Below are 20298 nucleotides of genomic sequence, written 5' to 3'. Positions count from 1 at the left end.
AGCATAATGTATATGTTTTATGTACGATGATCATTTTTATGATTGTTTTATGAAATTTAGAATCTTAATAAAATATTGTGATAATTGATACCACTTTTGTCGTGGGAAGAGTGTTTAGTGATACCTATGTAAATATCGGACTGTCTTTTTGTTTATAAAAGTGAACTGAAGCACTGCCTGTGACAACTTCTCTAGGTCTCTGATGAAGCTGCCTGCTCGGCTGCTGTGAGTGGAACAGGAGGGCGCCTAACCTCACACAAATGGTCTATTCTCTCCAGGCTCAATAGCATCTTCTTAGAACATGTTTTTCTAATCTTGGGGATCACATCTGCAACTCTTGTGGCTTGGTCCTGGAACCCCATGGTCTAATGGGGACATTGGACAGCCTTGTATTTATCATGATCCTGACTTCCACCCTCTGAGAGCACAGTGATGCTTTCTTCAACATGCTTTCTGAAAGGAAAGAGCAGGTCCACCAACATGGGGGAACAATAAAGAAATTGTTGCTTGGATACACGAAAGAGTTGTGTGCTTGAAATGCAACTATGAACATCGCCACTGAGCAAACTCATGGGAATTTCAGCTTTGGTCCAAGTGCAGACGTGTAGAAGCTTCAATACTAAAGGTGATCAACAAAGGTGCAATCCTGATGCTGTACAACATCTGAGAACCATCTGAAGAGTCCATTTAGGTGACTAGTTGGTACTTCACAGTCACTTCCTATGGACAGTGCCTTTGTATCAACAAAATACTAATGTAAGTCTCAGAATTACAGTGACACAGGTTTGTTATTGTGATGTTTATTGCTCTCTGCTGCTATTTGCATAGTCTCCAGGGGCTCTAGCGAATCTGAAAAAAGAATAGGGGAGGTTAGTTAGGAGAAAGGGCAAATAAAGGATAGCTTTGCTGTTGCTTTGATGCTTGAAGACTGGAAATAACCTGAGGTCTGTGTACCAGCCAGTTTCTAGGTGTTCTGTGTTGATGGCATAGGGGCAAGATGGGAGCTTTGTTTGCCTGTGGTACTAAATTGCATTGGCCCATGGTGTGGTATGTAAATTGGTTACAGAAGTTTAGTATGATGGTGTTTGATTCCTGTTTGGATGAGTGTTAGATTGCCATGTGCGGATTGCTTAGTTGGTATAGGTATTATGTTGGAACATAGACTTTGAGTGTGTTAGTACGGGGAGCAGTCAGAAACCTTGATGGCCAAGCAAACCAGAAACCCTCTAGGATCATAACCGGACATGAAAGTCATAAGCCATCAAAAGATATTAGATGGAATGAAACAAATGAAAAAGTCCTTGCCTCCTTGTATCATCTCTACGCCAACCACTTGTGTGCAGAGTTCTGTTTTTACCTTTAAAGTAACCTAGGCATACCCAGCTTAAGTCCTAAAAGAGAAGCTATAAGAGAAAGGCATTGGCAGATGCAAAAGTGCCAATGATTTTCAGTGTTGTTGCTTCCTCAGGGTATCATTTTATGAAGTGTAGTCTAGCGCTCATTTCTTAGCTATATATTCAGCTGACCTGTGGTTTGTCTAGCTTATGCTACCACTAAACTCTTTGATTGTGGGCCAATGGCTATATTCGAGGGAAGCGAGCATAGAGAGCTGATGACACACCTTGGTGTCTACTCTGCAGTCACAAAGTGTTATCCTCGTAGGCTGACTCAGCTCTTCATCCTTCTGAGCTTGATAAATTGAGAACCATTAAATTGAGTAATTGCGTCTGCTTTACAATGCTTGGAAGTGGCAGGAATCTGTCATGAAGTTTTGTGTGAAACACAATGTTAGTATTAAAACTATCTGAAATTTAATATTAAGTGCTCCAAGTATTCATGTACTCCTGAAGACAGTGAATTTCATTCATTGAGTTCAAAATGCACGTTCCTGTGAAGCCTGCACACCTTGTACGTAGGGAAAAGTGCATTAGGCTTAAGGAATGTGTTGTTAGTTTGTTACGTGTTATGTTACATTGCATTTGTAAAGTGCACCTCTGTCATTTACACAATGTGTGGCCCTGCTGTCCTCCTCTTGTGATGGTGAATTCCTGACCTACAGTTTGAAGAAATTATGCATATCTGAGTGAGAAGGTCCTGCCAGGGGCTGACACTAAACCTACCCCCCCCCCACAGCCTTTCAGTCCAGGATTGTGAGGTGCGTGGTCCTGCCAGACAGCTAGGAGCCCATAGACCCTCCCGTCTGAGGTGGTATAAATGCGTTTGTGTAATTCCTGTCTGGTTGTGTCAGGAATGGGGCTTGGTTACCTGTATGCACCCCTTTCCCCATTCCCCTGTAGGAGTGTGATGGTGTGTGTTAGTGGGACAAGAGCATAGTCTTGGTTGGGGGCGTCTATAATCCGTGGTGTATCCTAGTTCCCACCTAAATGTCCTTGTACAGGTCTGGGTGTTCAGTGAGAGAACTCCAAGCTGGGACCTCAGCCATGGTGTTAAGCATCCGCAATTTCCTCAGACGCATCCCCGGACAACCGGGGACTCGTCGCGTCAGGAAGCCGCCCATCCCAGCTCACGCAAGACCCCCACAGGAACCAATACCTACTTACCTGTCACGCCTACAATCCACTCGGCAGTCAAATGTCGTTCCAAGGTTTCTGGACCCACCAGGAACATTCTGACTGCCAACTGGCTTGGCGCCTGCCTTCACGATGGTGGCCTACCAGACACCGGACAGGAAGTCCTGAATACTACTTCTGGTTTGCACAGGATAAAAAGAAAAAAGACACTTGGTTCTGTGTCTTTGCAGCAACGTAAAACTGTATAGAACCTCAGCACCTTTCAGACCCGGCATCATAGAAGTATGTTTATACTTCGTGTAGGGGCCAGTCAGGAAGACTCAATGTCTTCTTAGTGAGGCAGCTCAAGTTTACTGATATTTGTTACATTTTAATTCTTGAGACCTGAAACCAGATTAGGAGTATAACTGGGCAGGAGGGGCAGAGAGAAGTGCTGATAAAACTACCCCCCCCCCCCATGCTGCATCAGAGGGTAGAGCCATCTACTTTGAGAAACCTTAGGGTATCCTTGCACCGACTCCCCTTGGATCATCTGCTGAGGTGGCCAGGGAAAGGCCATCGCTTTTGGATCCTGACCCTGGGGGTGGAGATGCGAGGGAAGATCACCTGGGTGGGGGGTACTTGGGGATTGGGAGAGGAAATCCACAGGCGAGACATGGTATCCCCCCTTTTCTAGTGAGAACCAAATGTACCCTCCTCCTGCCTTTATAGGCTGTTGTGAATCATCTCCCCTCATTTAAACCATGTGAGTACTGGGACGAGGCAGATGCGACTAAGAGTAATAAACACTAATGGCTCATTTCACCCATCTATTACTGAAACGAAGAGGAGGCCTGAGAAGTATTGTGAGAGTCAGGCATGTCCCAATAACTATGGTTAGGCAAGTGAAGCGGAGTGTTCACACCTGGAACCTGGCAGAGACAGCAGAGAGGGAGAGCAGCTGGGCCGGAGAGCGCGGCCATCCAAAGCAGAGCAGGCAACACATGGGCCGGTGAAAAGGACGCAGACAGAAGGAAAGCCAGGAAGACGCTGAGGCCACTGCCGGCCATGAGAGGGTTTGGAGCCGAGAAAAGACCATTGTTGTGTGTTCTCCGTTGGGAATGGGGAACATTGAAAAGCCGCTGAACGCTGCAGGATAGACCGGAGAGAGCCAGCGCTGCTCGCCCGAGCCCCTCTGGATTAAAGGAGGAGCGAGAGAGAACCCGTGAAGAAGCAGTGCACCCGGTGGAGCGACCACACACTGGTGAGCGACGGGGAAGATTGACTCAGGCCGGGGTGCCCCTGGGGATGGTGTGGGTGATGGTAAAGGCCGAACAAACTGGAATGCAAGCTAAATGGGCCTGGAGACTGGAAAAGTAAGCTATTGAATACTGAACATTTTGCTAAGCACAAAGTAAGTTTGAATAATAATGAATGGGTTGAAAAACCAAAGATGAACTGTTGAATACCAAAAAAGTTGACCAGTATGAATGCAGAATTATAGAAAACATTATAAGAATATCAGATGAATAAAACACAGCATGCATGAATGAAACGAAGTTAAAGAAACAGCATTTGCAAATCAAGTGAAAAGTGGACAAAGTAAAACACTATTGGATAGTGTGAAAGCAAGGTGGTAGCACGATGGGTAATGTATGAGTCACATGGTGATACTGGCAAGAAGCCATTGAAGTGCATCAGAAGAATAAGTGAACTGTTAACACAGATGCAGAAAGGAAACCTGTGTTGTCAAATAAGTCCTATGAGAAAGTATGAACTGTTGTAAACTGCCAAAGGTTATCTGTTGCGTGACCAGGGCTAGGTGGACTGTGTGGTCCGACAACTGCGCGTAGACCGAGGAACCCTTCCTTGGAGTGAACCAAGAGGAGTCCAGAGCTGAGGCTGGGCGGCATAGAAGTTGTGCAAGTGATGGAAATAAAAGGCAAACCAAACAAAGTGGATTTAACTGTGAATTTAAAGCCTTATAGAACTGTTAGCAGTTAACTTAGGGAAGGGAACCCTTAGACCATCTTGTGGAGCTGTGTTGAACTTGGGGAAGGGAACCCCAATGCCATTTTGTTGAAACTTTCGTTTAAACATGGTTACGTTAGTTGCTGACATCCCTGCACATTGTTTAGCTTTAGTTGTGAGGGCAAGTATTGGTTTTGGACACAGACATTTAAGTTTAACTTACTGACGTAGACTATCTTTCGTTTATTTAGGTAGGGGAATCCCTCTTTAGTATAGAGCAAGTTAGGCCTTACACCAACCACATTTGAGTTAATTTTTGTTTCAACTTTGAATCTGTTGTCTGTGTCTTGCTTCATGATGCCTTCACACTACTCAGTTATAGGAGTGACATTAACTCTTTCACTTGTCCATACAAGTTGTACTTTGCTGCATTCCATACAGCCCCGGTCTGTCTTCACCATGGTCATTACTATTTATCCATTCCAACCCATTCTACTCTGTGTTGATTCTCCTCCCTTACCACATATTGTGTTATTCATTGTATTATTCCTTTCCCCAGTTTATGCAATTACTGACCCTCCATTCCTACCCTTCCAGTCTACCGAAAAGAAGGCTGAATCCCAAGACACACTTTCCAGGCACATTACAGGCAGAAAGACTGGGGTTAGTCAGTGATCCTTGCCTAGTTATACCTGCAAGAGTCATTAACAACATCAATTGTTTGGGCATCTTCTTTCAACACTGCATGTGTAAGCACTGAGACCGGTATTAGCACATGGCTTTAGATCAAAGATAGGAGGAGAATGGTCCTGAGTGTGGATGAGGAACCAAACAGCCGTGTGCATCACCTTCCAGTCTGGACTTGTGATGGGGCAGTCCTGGCCTTGTATCAGTCAGGTTTTGGTGAGCTGATGTGTGTGCCTCTTTGCTTTGTCTGGTGGTGTTCGGTATCAAGCTTTGGTGCCTGTGGAGAGACCGCTGCCTACCCGCAGGCCAAGCCACCTCCTTCACTGCCACCCCCTTCTCAGTCATCCGACCCATGAAGCACGTGTCAGTTGAAGCTTTCGCTGCCATCTTCTCATCCCCCCTCCCCCCTCTGGCTGACTCACCCTGACACAGCCCTCTCCACGCTCCACTCTTCTTTATCTGATACTCTTGATATCCTTGCCCCGGTCATGAGAATCCGCCTGAAGCCCAAAGTCAAATGTAACTCCTGGTATGACTCATACCTCGTCAACCTAAAGTGCAAGTGCAGGGTGGCCGAGAGGAAATGGCACGCCTCTGACAAACTGGCCTGCTGCAAAGGCAATACCGGCTCTCCGTCCTCACCAAGAAGAGAGCTCATTTCCAAGCCCGCCACTCGGCGGCATCTAGCAACTCGGCCAAACTCTTTAAAATCTGCAAGGAACTGGCCAATCCTGCCGCAGTCTCTACCCCTCCTGTCCCTTCCCAGGCCCTCTGCACGGCACTGGCTTCCCACTTCATTTCTAAAACTCAGGACAACCTGTCCTCACTCTCCTCCTTTCGCCTCCCTCCCGCTATTCCCTGCTCTTCCTCTGGCCCTTCTGCAGCCACCCCTCCTCGCTCCTTCTCTGCCTTTATCCTTTTCTCTGCAGACGAGGTTTCTAGACGAGTCAGATCTGTGAAAGTCTCATCGAAACAGGTTGATCCCTGTTCCTCAAAACTATCGAGGACCACATTGACTCCCTGGCTCCTGCCCTGGCTGATTTCTGCAATAACTCCTTTGCCACTGGAGTCTTCCCTCCCCCCCTGAAACACTCCCTTGTGCACCCTCTTCTTAAGAAACCCTCTGCTGACCCCTCCTGCCCGGCTAACTATCGCCCAATCTCCATCACTCCCTTCCTGGGCAAGCTCCTGGAGAAACTGGCCATCTCCCAGCTCAATCTCCACACTGAATCTGTTGGTTGTCTTCATGACCATCAGTCTGGCTTCAGAGCTGCCATAAGCACGGTAACTGCTCTCCTGAACATCCGTGAAGACCTGTTCACCAACCTTGACTCTTAACACCCCGTGCGTTCTCATCTTGCTTTGTCTCTCTTCTGCCTTTGAAACTGTCAACCATCCTGCTCAACCGGCTCCATAATAACCTGGGTATCACTGGTCAGGATCTGGCGTGGCTGACTTCTTTTCTCTCCAACCGACCCGCCCAGGTCCAACTTGGGTCCTTCCTCTCCGACATCTTTTTCTCTACCTCTGCTGTCCCCCAGGGATCTAACCTTTCTCCCTGGCTGTTCAACCAATGCCTGGCACTCCTTGCCCACCGCATTGCCACTCTCTGTCCCAACTTTCAGTGCTATGCGGATGATACCCAGCTCATTTTTGGGCTACCCTCGCCCTCCTCCTCTCCGACTGTCTGTCTGCCATCCAGGAGTGGTGTGCCGCCAACGACCTCTGCCTTAATGCCAGTAAGACTGTGATTCTACTCATCGGCGCACCCACTCCCTCCTTCCCTGCAGCTCTCTGGCCGGCCACTCTTGGCCCTCTTCCTCCTCCCACCTGCAAGGCTAAAATTCTTGGGGTCATCTTCGACTCTGCACTCTCCTTCTCCCCTCACATCTCTGACGTCTCTAAGAAGTCACACTACCACCTGCACATCCTTAGAGGTATTATTCCTTTCCTCTCCTTCCCCCAGAAGCTCACTGTCTCCAGAACCCTGGTCCTCTGTAGGCTGGGCTATTGTAACAGCCTCTATCTAAATCTGCCTGCCTCTATTCTCCGCCCTTCTGCAACTTTTCCAGAACAGGACTGCGAGACTTGTCCTTGGCCTCAAGCCCAGGGATCGTATCTCTCCAGAACTGAAATATCTGCACTTGCTCCCAGTGGCTGCGAGGATAAAGTCCAAAACCCTCTGCATTGTACACAAGGCCTTCTGGGGTCTGGGGCCGCAATACCTTAAACTCTCTCTTACTAAATATCTTCCGTCTCAAGCTCTTCGCTCATCCACCTCCAACTCCCTCAGGGTCAGTCGCTTCTCCAAGCAACGAGTTGGTGGCAGATCACTCTCTTCGGCAGGGGCCTCTCTCTGGAACAGCCTTCCTGCCTCCCTGAAACTTGAGGAGAACCATCTCCGGTTCCGTAAGCACCTCAAAACCTTCCTCTTTGCTTCTGCTTTCTCTCCCCCCTGCTGAATTCCTGACCGAAACTGTACTGGTTACCTGTCCACCCTTTCTGATGTCTGGCCCAGGCCCCATCAATTGCCCACCTGCACTGCCTCCCTGGCAACCCCTGCACCTGGGGACTGTTTTTCTGTATCCCTACAGTCCCCCACCAGCACTTATGTCTACACTTCCTTGCGCTTGCCACCACCTGGCCGTTTTATTTATCTTGTTTATTCCACTTTCCCATGAACTGCACTTTGCCCTCTCCCTCCCCCCCACACTCTTCCCCCCCTCCCCTTCCAATGTATTTGCGCAATCTGAATGACACCTGGCCTAGTAGGATCGTTGTCTGTATGCCCTTTGTTCCCCCCTTGCCTCGTCGCGCCTTGAAACACTTGTGTATAGGCGCGTAATAAATGCCATATCATAAATCAGTCTGCATGTCATAGTGTGATGATGTGTGTCGGAAGGGTCGGAGGCTGTTCTTGGCAGCAGTGCTGACCTGTGGTCTTTCCCATCCTGATTATATGTTGTGGTTTAAGTCTGACTGGCCACTTATGCTATGTTATTGTGCATTATATAGTGCTGGAGGTTTCTTAGGGATAGTGGGAAGTCAGCATATCAAAACACATTATGGTTTTAAAAGATCTTGGGCCTATGAATGCACAAATACCCACTGCTCAGGTTGTGCGCATTTTGGAACACACTATTATTGTGCTTTGTTTTAATTGCTCTTTTGGTTTTTGTTTAGGCAGTATCCTGACTTGCGACATATACGGCACGACATGTTAAACCAAAAGATGTTAAGCAAATTAGTCTTCAGACTACTGGAGCAGTACCACCTAGAATCAGGTATGGTGTCCTTTTGTCAGACATTTTTACCTTACTGAGGCATTTTCATTATAGGAAATCAAACTTGGATTGACATCTCAACATCTTTCTTAGAGCAAGCCCCTACCCATGTGTTCCGGGCCATCCAATGATGTCAACCAAACAATGGATTGGAAGGCTTGCCGAGTTAGAGTTAAGTGTGGAATGACGGGCGTATGATAGGCCTGACCGGGTTTGGTGAAAGAGCGTTGAACTAAACGCATGAGGAAAATGTAGATTTATTTATTTTATTTATTCGTAAAGCACATAGCAGCACAGAGGCATCGTGGCACTTGTTACAGACAGATTTCTTAGTTACAGGTAGGTCACAGTTGCAAATTTCACTACAGTCACGAAGGAGAGAAATGCAGTAGGTTAGACGAAGAGGGAGGTTTTGAGTTTTTTTCGGAAGGCTAGGAGAGAGTTTTCAGCTCTGATCTCTGTTGGTAGAGCGTTCCATAACCTGGCGGATATGTATGGGAAGGCTAGTCCGCCAGCTTTGGCCCTGTTGATGTGTGGGCGGGGAAAGTTGGTTAGTATAGCAAGTCCTGATGGGTCATGTAGAGGTAGATTTTGTTATCGTCTCTGATAGATATGATGGTGCTGTGAGAGTGAGGCATGTGTGTGAGAGTGAGGATTTTGAAAGTGATGCACTCTTTAACCGGGAGCCAGTGGGCTGCCAGTCTGGCATGGGAAATATGTTCCCTTTTGGGATTGCTTAATGCTGCTCTTAGCGCATTGTTCTGAATGATTTGGAGTCGGTTTAGATTTTTTGTTGATGTACCTGCTAGGAGTGCATTGCAATAGTCTAGCTTGGCACCATTAGTTGATCTAGCTACTGATAGACAGTTAGGCTTGGCTTGGTAAGGTTTTATTCCGTTTATGAGCTTTGTGTTATGAGCTGAGGCAGAGGTGATGGCGCTAACCTGCCTGGTCATAGAAAGAGTAGAATCTATGTAGACCCCTAGTGTCTTTACTGATGTGGAGACAGGGATGATCATATTGTCAATGGTGAAATTGGAGTACAGCTTGTCAAGCTTGGCTAATGTAGCTTTTTGACCTAGTATGATGATTTCTGTCTTCTCCCCATTGAGGCAGAGGCCTGTGGCCGCCATCCATGCCTGGATGGTGGAGTAGATGTCATGATGCCTACGCCCGGGCATCCGGATCAAGCCCATCAGCCCTGGGAGCAGGCATCCAGGAATTTATTAAAACCCCAGCAGCTCCGGCTGGGGGCTGTGTGGGTTCAGTTCTGGCGCCTTAGGCACCAGGCTCAATAGAATTCAGTCCCGGCGCCATAGGCGCCAGGCTCATAGACATTACTTACGTCATGCAGACCATGCTGCAAATGAATACAAGCCAATGTGAGGCCTGGATGGGACTATTTTACTACATGGACTATTTTTTACTCGGGTGTGGTTCTAGGGAACTTCTTACCTGGGACTACTTTGGAGGCTATTTAAACCACGCCCGAACAGCAGCACACGCTTCGCGTTTTTCTGCACTCAGCAGCGTAACGCTCACCGTGCCTGCAAGTCAGCATCCAGCCACACCCATCTTGAATCCGGAACTCCTAGAAGAAGAGGAAAGAAGAGGCAAGGTTAGAAAACAAACATTATTCAGTTCCTCACCTGATTCCGGATCCATCACGTCTCTGAACCTGGAAAGAAAGTTATTTCTGCACGCGTCGCATCGCCAGCTGCAGCGCCGCGCCATACTCACCAGTCATCACAGCATCTTTCGATTCGGCGCTGCCTCCATCATTTCTTCGCCGAACTCCGGCACCTAGGAGACAAAAAGAAACAACAAGGTGAGCTGAGAGAGCTAACAAATGCAATCTCTTTTACCACCATAGACTTACCTGATTTACCACCGGAGGCATTATTCTTTAACTCTCCACATCCTCATACGCCGCACCTGTAAACGGAGAGAAAACAACACGTCAAATACATTCATCATTTTACCAGACAGCGTCGGGTAATACAGACTCTTACCTGCACGCCATCAGCTGCCATGAGACCAACTTCTCTCGGACTCAGCTGCAAGATAAGATAGGAATGGGACAAGAGTGAACATCGGATATATTGAACTTTATGAAATGTATACTTACTGGTCCTCACCAGGAACCTCAGAGTCAATACTCATCCGGAACTCTCCCAACGCCTTCGGACCAGTGAAGTAACTGGTATCTACGTGCCCCTGCAATCCACACAGGATGGAGAGCTCATGTTTCAAGAATATAAGGAGAATACTTCTACGGGTCAAGCAGACGAGATTAGGAGGGCCTGTCCAGTCTTTCATCTCTGCACTACGCCTCACGTTGGTGCAGACCGCAGCTGTCCGGGTCCGATCGACGCCCCTGTGGGAGCCAGGTGAGCGTAACAGTAGATTAGATGAAGTACTTCGGCGTCTCTGCAATACGAGCCAGAGAGTGGTAGGAGTACCTGAGTGTCGTCAGCATAGATGGTATAAACAATACCTAGGGCGTCAAGCTTCTCGAAGAGGGGCTTTTTGAACAAGTTGTACAGTGTGGGTGCTGTGCAGGAGCACTGTGGGACTCCACAGTGGATGGTGGTGGGTGCTGCATTGGCTATGTTGGAGAGCACCTTCATTGCCCTATCTTCCAAGAAGGAGGTGACCCAGAGAGCTGCTTCCTTGGAGAAGCTGGCTGAATGTATGAGGTGATTGTCTTGTTATCCACCAGATAGAAAGCAGCCGAGTGGTCTAGGAGTAACAAGAGGTCTGGCTTGCCTTTATCCATGATTTGTGTGATCTGGTTTTTTAGGTCCACCAGGGCGGTTTCAGTGCTGTGTCCTTTGCGGAAGCCCAATTGCCTAAACCCGAGAATAGAGTGGGCTTCAAGGAAGTGTTGGATTTGGCAGTGGGCAGCTTTTTCCAAGATCTTGAGGAGGAAAGGCACAGTGGTTATTGGCCGGTAGTTATTGGGCTTTGCCGGGTCTAAAATGTTTTTTAATTTTATTTAGAAGGGGGCGTACCCACGCTTCTTTGAGGCTTGCAGGGTTAATACCGGTTCTGAAGGAGGCATTAATGAAGGCTGTCGGAAGTGGAGCGAGGAGGTCGGCACAGTCCTTAATAGGTTTTGGCGGACAGATGTCCCCTTTGCACATAGAGGGTTTTAGGTTTTTGAGGAGGTTAATGTCTTCAGGTTCAGTGATGTCTCTGAACGAGAAAAAAGGTTTTTTGGAGTTAGTAGAAGAGGGCGTGAGGTCTGATTGCTTGGGCCCAGGATGGTGAGGTAGGGCTTTGTAGTGAGCCTGAATTCTTTTTTGAAGGAGATCCAATTTTGTTCAGGATGGCAGTTTGAATACTGGCACACCAGGCTTCATCTTTGATGAGCTCGTCCTGGGTATTGGAAGGAGATGTGAGTTCATTGAAGATAGCAAAGATTTCCTTTAATTGCGAGTTAGCATTTGAGATTCGAACATTTGAAAGAGCTGGCTTTGGCTTTAGTGGTGGCATCTTTGTATTGGTGTGAAATCAGGTTGAAGTGGTTCTTGGTATTGTCATTCGGGTTGGCTTGCCAATTTTTTAGTGCCTCCCTTTTGCAGGAGCGTAGGGACTGCAGTTCTTCAGTGAACCAAGAGTTGGCGTGCATGGGCTTCTTTTCTTTTTTACTTTCCAGTGGCGCAATAGAGTTGATGGCTTTAGTGAGAATATCTTTGTAGATGTCTGCTAGAGTGTTAGGATCGTTGGTGAAGGAGGTGCGGGGGGGTTAGTGCTGCGATATTCAGGTATGGGCGAAGGTTATCCTCGTTGAGTTTTTTAGAGCTTCTCACTAGTGCCGGGGGGGCCGGTCTGAGGGTTTTGGAGCTTGAAGTGATAGTGTGAATTCAATGCAGTTGTGATCGGTCCATGGCAAAGATGTGTTAGATGTGATAGTAGTGAGGGAATCATGGTCTGCGACCCAGTCCAGGGTGCGGCCTCTGGAATGTGTAGGGCTTTCAACTTTTTGTGTGAATCCTAAATCATTAAATACCTTGGCCAGGGAAGCTTTGTCTTTGGGGTCATTGAAACCAAGGTTTAAGTCTCCAAGAAGTAGAGTCTTCGTAGAACCTTTGATGTTGTGGCTGAGTAGGTGGATAAGGAATCCCTAAAAATTTGATGGGAGGCCCGGGCGGCGATATAGTATGTGTATATTGATGGTACTTTTAGGGGACAATGCAAGCTTAACAGACAGAATGTCTGTTTTGCCAGCCCATGGGTGACTGATAGGTCTCAGGAAGAGGGCTTCTTGGAAAATGAAGGCTACTCCACCTCCTTTGCGGTGTGGTCTGTCTGGTCTGAACATGGCATAGCCTTGTGGGAGTGCAAGGACGACAGCAGGACTGGATGCTTTGTGTAGCCAGGTCTCTGTGATGGCCAGTAGGTCAAGGTTGTGACTGGTGTAGGTGCCTTTCCCCGTCTTACTACGTGTGAGAGAAAAAATAAAATAGCAGACAAAACCCCTTGTCGGGGAAAGTGGCACTGAGACCCGGCTGCAAGAGTTCAAAGGATGGTTTATTTCTCCAGCTAGGAAATAACCCAAAAAGCTCTCCCACATTTACATTAGTGCCAACATTTATATTAGTTAAAGTAACTCTAACAAAAAATACTAAATGGACCCGATTGGCCAGACGGTGTGGTGCTGTAGGTGTGGGTAGCATCTCTTACTCCTGGTTGGCTGAGTAGCTGATGGACATCAAACATCTTTTGCTCCATGCAGGTCAGCGTCCGGTCACTGTGGTCACTACCTAAGCTAATATGTTACATACTAAATAACAAATTATTTAAAACATGTTATGCTACTTGTCACATTTCTACATAAGTCACACACAATTATCATTGTCAGTACAATTAGGTAATTCGTGGCTTTAATTGAAGGCCTTGACCTTCATTGTGCATGCAAAAGAATCAGGCTATGTTTCGCATCTCTTCTAGGTTTCAAACTCATTAGTACAAGTATAACATATATAGTAATAAAAATGCTTAAGGTTAGTAGTGGGTGTGTTGGGTGGGTTTCGCAGCACAGGCGAGGGTCTGGCACTTGAAAGAAATACCTTACAGGGGGTGCAGGGTCAGAATGGCAATAAATTGTTCTAATGGGGGTGGGTGGCTTGCACGTTTATGAGGACGAATCGAGCAGAAAGTGCTCAGCTCATCCTGGTTCACATGCCGGTTCTCAGATGAACAGTGATCTCAGAGGAAGAAAACTGTAGCATATTGATTGTTGCAACTTTCTCCAGCTTCAGCGTGAGAATGGAAGCGCAGAGCTTTCCTTCGCAGGGGGAGTGCAAGGGTGGGGGCCAGCCAGCTGCCTGCGCGCCTTGTGTGTGTGTCTCTGTCCTTGGCTGCTGCGGTGGAAGGGGAGCTGAGCATTGCTGCACTATCGCAGTGAGGCCTGTTTACCCAATATGGAGTTGGAAGGGGGCACAAAAGATGGATGCCCCGTGTCCTGCTCAGTAGTCCCATCTATGTAGCAGTCAACCGTGGGTAACTTTACATAAGGGCAAGGGGCAATCCCACTACCGGAGGCACGCGGTCCAAGCCTTGTACTGAGGAGCGTACGATGCGAGGGGGCCTGGGGACCCCTCGCTTCCATACACTGGTATGGAGATCATGTATCTCTAAGGCATGGGCAGGGAGTGAGTGAGCGAGCGTTAAGGAGGGCACATTTAATATGAGGTGTGGGTGTGGTTTTGGTCTCGATGGTGAAGGGGATACTAGTTGAACCAGGAGTAGTAGGTGGAGATGAGATGAAAGCATTTGAGGAGGCGTAGGTGTAGGTTCGGGTACGAGCGTGCGTTCGATGTGTAGGCTGCACCTGTGGGTGGAGCGGGACCCTAGACGAAGGTTTCTAGATGCTGTGAGTTGGGAAGGCAGCTGAATTCTAGTGGTTGAGTTCGGGCTCTGAGTCTGGTAAGTGTGTTGGCTGTTGTGTGGAGGCAAGGTAGTAGACCAGAAGTAGTTGTGTGCGAGTAGTAAGGCTGTTGAGTGGTAGTATGAGTGGGCATGGTAGCGCGTAGTGGGAGTGCAGAGGTGGTGTGGTGGAGAGATGGTCACACGTAGGTGGAGTTAGTATGTGTTGTGCTAGGACAAGATGTCGAGAGAGTGGGCAAGAAGGCAAACACTGTGGTGATGGTGGGTAGGCAAAGGCTGAGGATCTTGCAGAAGATCTTGCTTGTGGTTTTGGACGGCGTAGTGTGTGTACTTGATGTAGATGGTGAAGTTGGTGTGGCGATAGAGAGGTTTACTGTGTGACACCTTTAGTTACAAGCTCTTCCTGAAGCGCAGCTATGCCTGGCTTTGGTGCTGATGACGGTCTCGGTTGGACTTGGCATACACATATGTGTACGCATTATCAGTATTTGCAGAGCTTGAATTTCGCTAGGGATGGATTCTCCTGGAATGGGTGTAGGGTTTGTGTTCCTTCCCTGAATTCCTTGAGTGAGTTGTCAATTTGGTAGTGTGATGGGTCATAATGCTTCTAGTAGATTGGGATGGTATGATCCTGTTTGCCAGGTTGAAGTCTGCTGCGGTTGGGCTCTCTTATCAGAGGCGTATTCCCCTTGGATAAGGTGTTGGGAGTGAGGGATGTGTTTTATAGTGGATGAGGAGTTCGGACTTCTAGCACAGTTTTGAATGTGTTGGAGCATAAGTTCTATTTGAAGAGACAAAAAAATTATAAATGTGATTATAGTGCACATACATGCTTAGGATTGGCACAGAGTAGAGTTGTGTGATTACAATGAAAATACAGGTTTGGTAGTATTATTTATTCTTTATAATGCGCAGCATGGCTCTAGGCCTCAGTGCGCACACAAAGGACAAACAACAATAAATCCTAAGAGAGGCGCATAGTCATGGTCCAGAAGAATCAATAAAGAGAATGATTGACATCTGGGTCATTCGAATTAAACAAAAAAGTTTTGATGGCTCTCTTAAAATTTAAATGACATGGAAGAGGAAGAGAATTCCAGCAGCTGGGTGCACATACGCCAAAACGTGCCCCTTTAAAATGGGGAAGGTAAAGCTTATTGCAGTTAGATCATAAAGATCTAGTAACAGGGGTGTCATGTAGCCACCCGACAAGAAACCTGGGGACTTACCTGCGTGACATTTGTACCCAAGGGAAAGAATCCTGTATGATATTCTGTGTTGAGCCAGCAGCCAGTGGAGCAATCTTCTGACTTCAGTTACATTAGCATTCCTGCCCAACCCACAATCTGCTCGTACTGCACCGTTTTGAGCAATCTGCAATGTTTTTAAATTGGCTTTCGTTGTACCTGCCAAAAGGCTACTGTAGTCCATTTTTTAATTGACCAACGCGCAGGCCACAGTCGATAGATTGGTCTTAGACAAATATTGGCATAACCCTTAACAAAACCCCCTCTTGTAGGGAGGATCTGGGCTCTAAGTATGGCTAGCTGGTGCAGGTTGCGGCTTAAAACATGTACTGCCACCTCCAAAATGGCCGCAGACCTTGGACACTCAGTAGACACTAAGATGGCCTCTGACAAAGCCAATCTGTGATACCTATGGTGGTCTAGTGGTGCTGGGTGCAGCCCAGGTCTATATAGCCCCCCCCAGGCCACACCCAGCGCTTAGCGTTTTCTCCGGCTGCAGAGGAAAGACTTATCTCTTTTAATCCCTCTTGACATGTTATAGATGCCAGCGCCATCTATAACGCGCACTTTAGAAATTCAGATGCCATAACATAACATTGTAGTTTCCACAAGTGTATGCTACATTTCACTTGACCCCTGACAACTTTTCCGACTGTTTACCCTAGGTTTTAAGGAAACATTTAATTGACACCTTTTGACATTGTTGCATTGCGACTAGCAGAGCAAATTCACAGCTCTTTCTGAAAGTACAAGTCTTTCTCTCCTTGAGAAGGTGTGTTTCCTAGAAAAGAAAAGATAGCCAATAATAACGGGGTCGTCAACTAGTGGTTGTCCAGATTTTTTAGACTCCACCGCCAATGAAACTTCAACACGCGGTAAGCCTGTTGGTGCTGATGGGTGTTGTAGTCATTCCTCTGGAGAGGCAAAGGTTGCAGATTTTATAATTAACGATTTGCCAAGAGCCCCATGAGCAACTTCCATCACATCTTTATCACGTTCTCCTTTGCATTTCGATAATATTTAAAAGGCATATTTTGCTATTTACAATGTGTGCTCATTTGCAATGTCTTTTTTCCCCACAAAATAAGTATCTAGTCTGGTGAATGCAATTGTATTCTTTATACGATTGCACTTTTTACTGTTCCTCATCCTGGCTTCATGTTGGAGTTTCAGCCATCTGCGGTTAGTAAGAAAGCATGGGAACGAACACCACTGTCCAGGGTGTCCACCTTGGTCTTGTTCGTTGCTAGAGGTGATGGTTGGCTCCTATCCTATGACGCCAATGAGGCTTGAATGTCCCACTTGCATAGGTGCAGTTCATGCTAACACCAGCCCTACTTCTTCTCTTGCAGCTCTCTGCCCCAACGTGGTGAACCTGCGCCATATTGGAACGCTGAAGTACTTGTTCTACAAGCGGTTTGTGGAGGTTTGAGATCTTTTTGCTCTTCAGTCATGCATGTTATGTTTCTTAATGTTATGTTGGGTGACTTGCATCGTGGACACTGCAGATGAGATGCTCTATTGCATACATTTATGCTTTTCTTTTTTTGGGAGAACTTGTAGGCATGTAACTCACCAAAACCTACACGTGCCAGATTAAGACTCGGGTGGCAGAGCACCCAGACAGTGTTCAGGCACCAAATTGTTCCTTCGTTACAGCATTGTATGCCCTGCCATTTTTGGTCGATCTATTAATTCTTGGCATAACTGGTAGGTTCTTATATTGCATTTGTAGGATTCATGTTGTAATGTGTAATTGATGAAAGCATCTTTTATGTACATTTTTTAAAGAAATTGTCCTTTTAGTACCCCATGCATTGTTTTAAGAGCACGTGTCTAGAAAAGGTCTGAAGGAAGTGTCATTGTTTTGCCCTCAAGACACACATTTGTCATTTTGGGGAATGGTGGGGGTTTGATGCATGGGTTGCCGTTTCTTATTCTACATCGGGCGCACTGGCTTTCAAAAGTGTAAAATAGCTTTCTTGTCTAGCTTCTAGCCAACCAATAGTTTTTAAAGCGAGTTACAGTAATCTATCTTTGTCGATCGTGGGGTTTAGGCTACTGCCCATGGGTGAAATTTTAAGGGCGGGGAACACAAGGGTTTCTGTACCCCCCATCCCCAACACATTTCGTGGCACACCATTTTGTCCCCCTCATTTGGGAGCGGCCCCTTTCCTTTAAATGTCCTATCCCCCACTAACCAACATTTTCAGCAAAGTTACTCCACTGCTCCTGTCTGAGGATTCTTATGCTGGAACCTGCCCAATGCAGCACACAATCGGAGGATTCAGCCCGATTAAGTGATTTTGAAGCAAAATGGTAGTTAATAACACAATATTAACACACTGTCTCTTAAGAGATTATAACTAAGAGGTGCATTCCAAAATGAGCACATCTTTGTGGTTCTATGTAGGCACTGGTGTCAAATGAGACTCCTTAACCATTAAGCTTGTTATATATGTGCCTCATTTGACCTTTACATTGAGTCGTGTGATTAACTCATGTACACCACACTAGACATCGTCAATGTCTAGAGCCATGAGTTAATCAGGCGAGGAGATGTAATGCTTGGTAAATAATGCTTGTTGATGGAACGATTGTCTATCGTGGCTTGAGGGGCAGGTACACCCTCAGCAGAGTCACGTTAGCGTAGACTCAAGCCTTGCATAGACCTTCGATTGAGCACATTCATGTGCTAGACCACTCTGTCAACAGTATCGCATCTTCCCTTAAGTTCAAACATTCATCAGCAGTTTAGCTTTTCTCGCGTCTTTCATCACACATGTTCAATGATGTTCGCTCCATCGCTCGTTACTCAGTGTTGCTGCTTGCAATTTGTTTTTAAATTTATTTTTTAAAAACTTTTATTTATACAGCTTGACAATACCAAACAAAGCAAGAGATGTTAACAGGTGGTACAATCATATACAGTGAATACAATACAGGTATAAAGCATGGTCATACTACATATTGATAGACCCGGATTTAGACGGTCCTGCAGGTGGGAGCCCTGTTCGGGGGGGGGGGTGAGAGACCGCTCACAAGGTGGGTACTGGGGGGGGTGGGAATGGGAGATTCAGAGTCGGCATATGTGGAAGACATGAAGGCACGGAACCTTAGCCAGATGTCTCTGGGTCTCAAGTGCGCTGGTTGCAGAGTAGCCCAGGATTCCTCTGTATCCGATGCCCATGTGGCTGCCTTGAGCCATTGTGCGTATGTGGGAGCTCTGGGCCGGAGCCAGTGTATTAAGATGCAGCACACAGCAAGGAGCATGCAGAGGCCAGCTAGTTTTTTGTAGTCGCGGCCCAGTTCATGGAAGTCGTGGAAGAGGCATTGTGTTGGAGACGGGTGGATGGTATGCTCCAGCATAGCGGACATGGTAGAGCATATTTCGGCCCAGAATAGTGACAGGTGAGGGCAGGACCAGATCATATGGATATATGTAGCCCTGTCAGAGCCACATCTAGGGCATCTAGGGGAGAGTTCCTTGAAAATCTGGTGCAGCCTACTCGGAGTGAGGTGGTATCTGTGGAGCACTTTGAACTGTATCAGCTTGAATCTGGAGTTGAAGGATACATTACTGGTGCATGCACACATCCAGGACCAGCGTTCATCAGTCATTTCTACCCCCAGGTCTTCCTCCCATTTGCGTTTCAACGTAGCAAATGGTGGGGTAGCTCTGGATTGTAGTAGCGCATACAGTCTGGAAACCTTCCCCCTTGAAGAATCGAAGGCGCAAAGCTCCGCTATGAATGGGTTGTCGGGTGGTATCGAGGGGAAATTGGGGTATTTAGTCTTGAGGGTTTTCCAAAGAGCTGAGTACTGGAGCCATGCTGATGGTTTCCGCCTCAGGGAGAGTGGGAGATCCGACCATTCAAGAAAGTTTCCCTGTACAAAGGCATCCCGAAGCGATTCATGCCCCGCGTCTGTGGAACCCGTGGAACCTCTGGGAGGAAGTTCCACAATGGCAGGTCACCGTGGAAGGGGTGGGACATATCTAGTAGTGTCCAGATTTTGGAAATGGCAAGGGATGTACTAGCTACTGGGTCAGCTGATTCTGGATTGGCCTGCGTGGGCTTGAGGATGAGAGAGCGGATATCCCGATCACTAACTGCCAGTCTCTCCAATTTCACATGAGGAGGGGGGTTCGGAGTACAGAACCAGTGCGAGGCAAATTGGGATTGTGCCACAAGCCAGTACCGCAGGAAATCGGGGGCATTGAATCTGCCATTTTCCATAGGAGTTGTCAGTGTTCCTATTTTAAGGCGGACTGCACCAGAGTGCCACAGGAAGGTGTTGATTGAGCAGGTTAGCATCTGAAAGAAGTTGTCGCCCGGCCACAGGGGAAGATTGATGAACCTATACAGGAGTTGGGGTAATACCACCATATTAGGTATCCCTATCCGACCCGCTAGGGAGATTGGGAGTTTCGCCCAGCTTGAGGTCTTCGTAACTAGGTTTGAAAGATCATTCTGGTAGTTCTCTTCAAGAAGAACCCCTGGGCTGCGGGCCACCTCCACCCCAAGGTAAGTGAATTTGGATTGGGACCATGTAAACCCCATTAGGTCTGGTGGGGGGCGTGTGCAGTCCGTCAGTGGCAAAAGGATGGATTTAGAGCAGTTCACCTTCAGTCCCGAGATGCGTCCGTAGCGGACCACATCCTCCAGTATCGGGGCGAGGTTCGTATCGGGAGAACAAATGTAC

The 20298-nt window shown here is 47.2% G+C and overlaps 1 protein-coding gene across 5 annotated transcripts in view; it reads left to right on the top strand.

Annotated features, from left to right (window-relative positions):
- Positions 1 to 20298, top strand: part of EXD3 (exonuclease 3'-5' domain containing 3) — a 3187846-nt gene that overhangs the window by 1130164 nt on the left and 2037384 nt on the right. For all 5 annotated transcript variants that reach the window (XM_069609779.1, XM_069609780.1, XM_069609781.1 and 2 more), the window contains 2 exons: positions 8352 to 8452; positions 16947 to 17020. In XM_069609779.1, the coding sequence (XP_069465880.1) occupies positions 8352 to 8452; positions 16947 to 17020 (175 nt within the window). The remainder of the gene's footprint in view (positions 1 to 8351; positions 8453 to 16946; positions 17021 to 20298) is intronic.

This window comes from Ambystoma mexicanum, chromosome 8 (genome assembly GCF_040938575.1).
Source record: "Ambystoma mexicanum isolate Mex_15411 chromosome 8, UKY_AmexF1_1, whole genome shotgun sequence".
NCBI classification, from domain to species: Eukaryota; Metazoa; Chordata; class Amphibia; order Caudata; family Ambystomatidae; genus Ambystoma; species Ambystoma mexicanum.
This window is presented reverse-complemented; position numbering and strand designations above follow the sequence as displayed.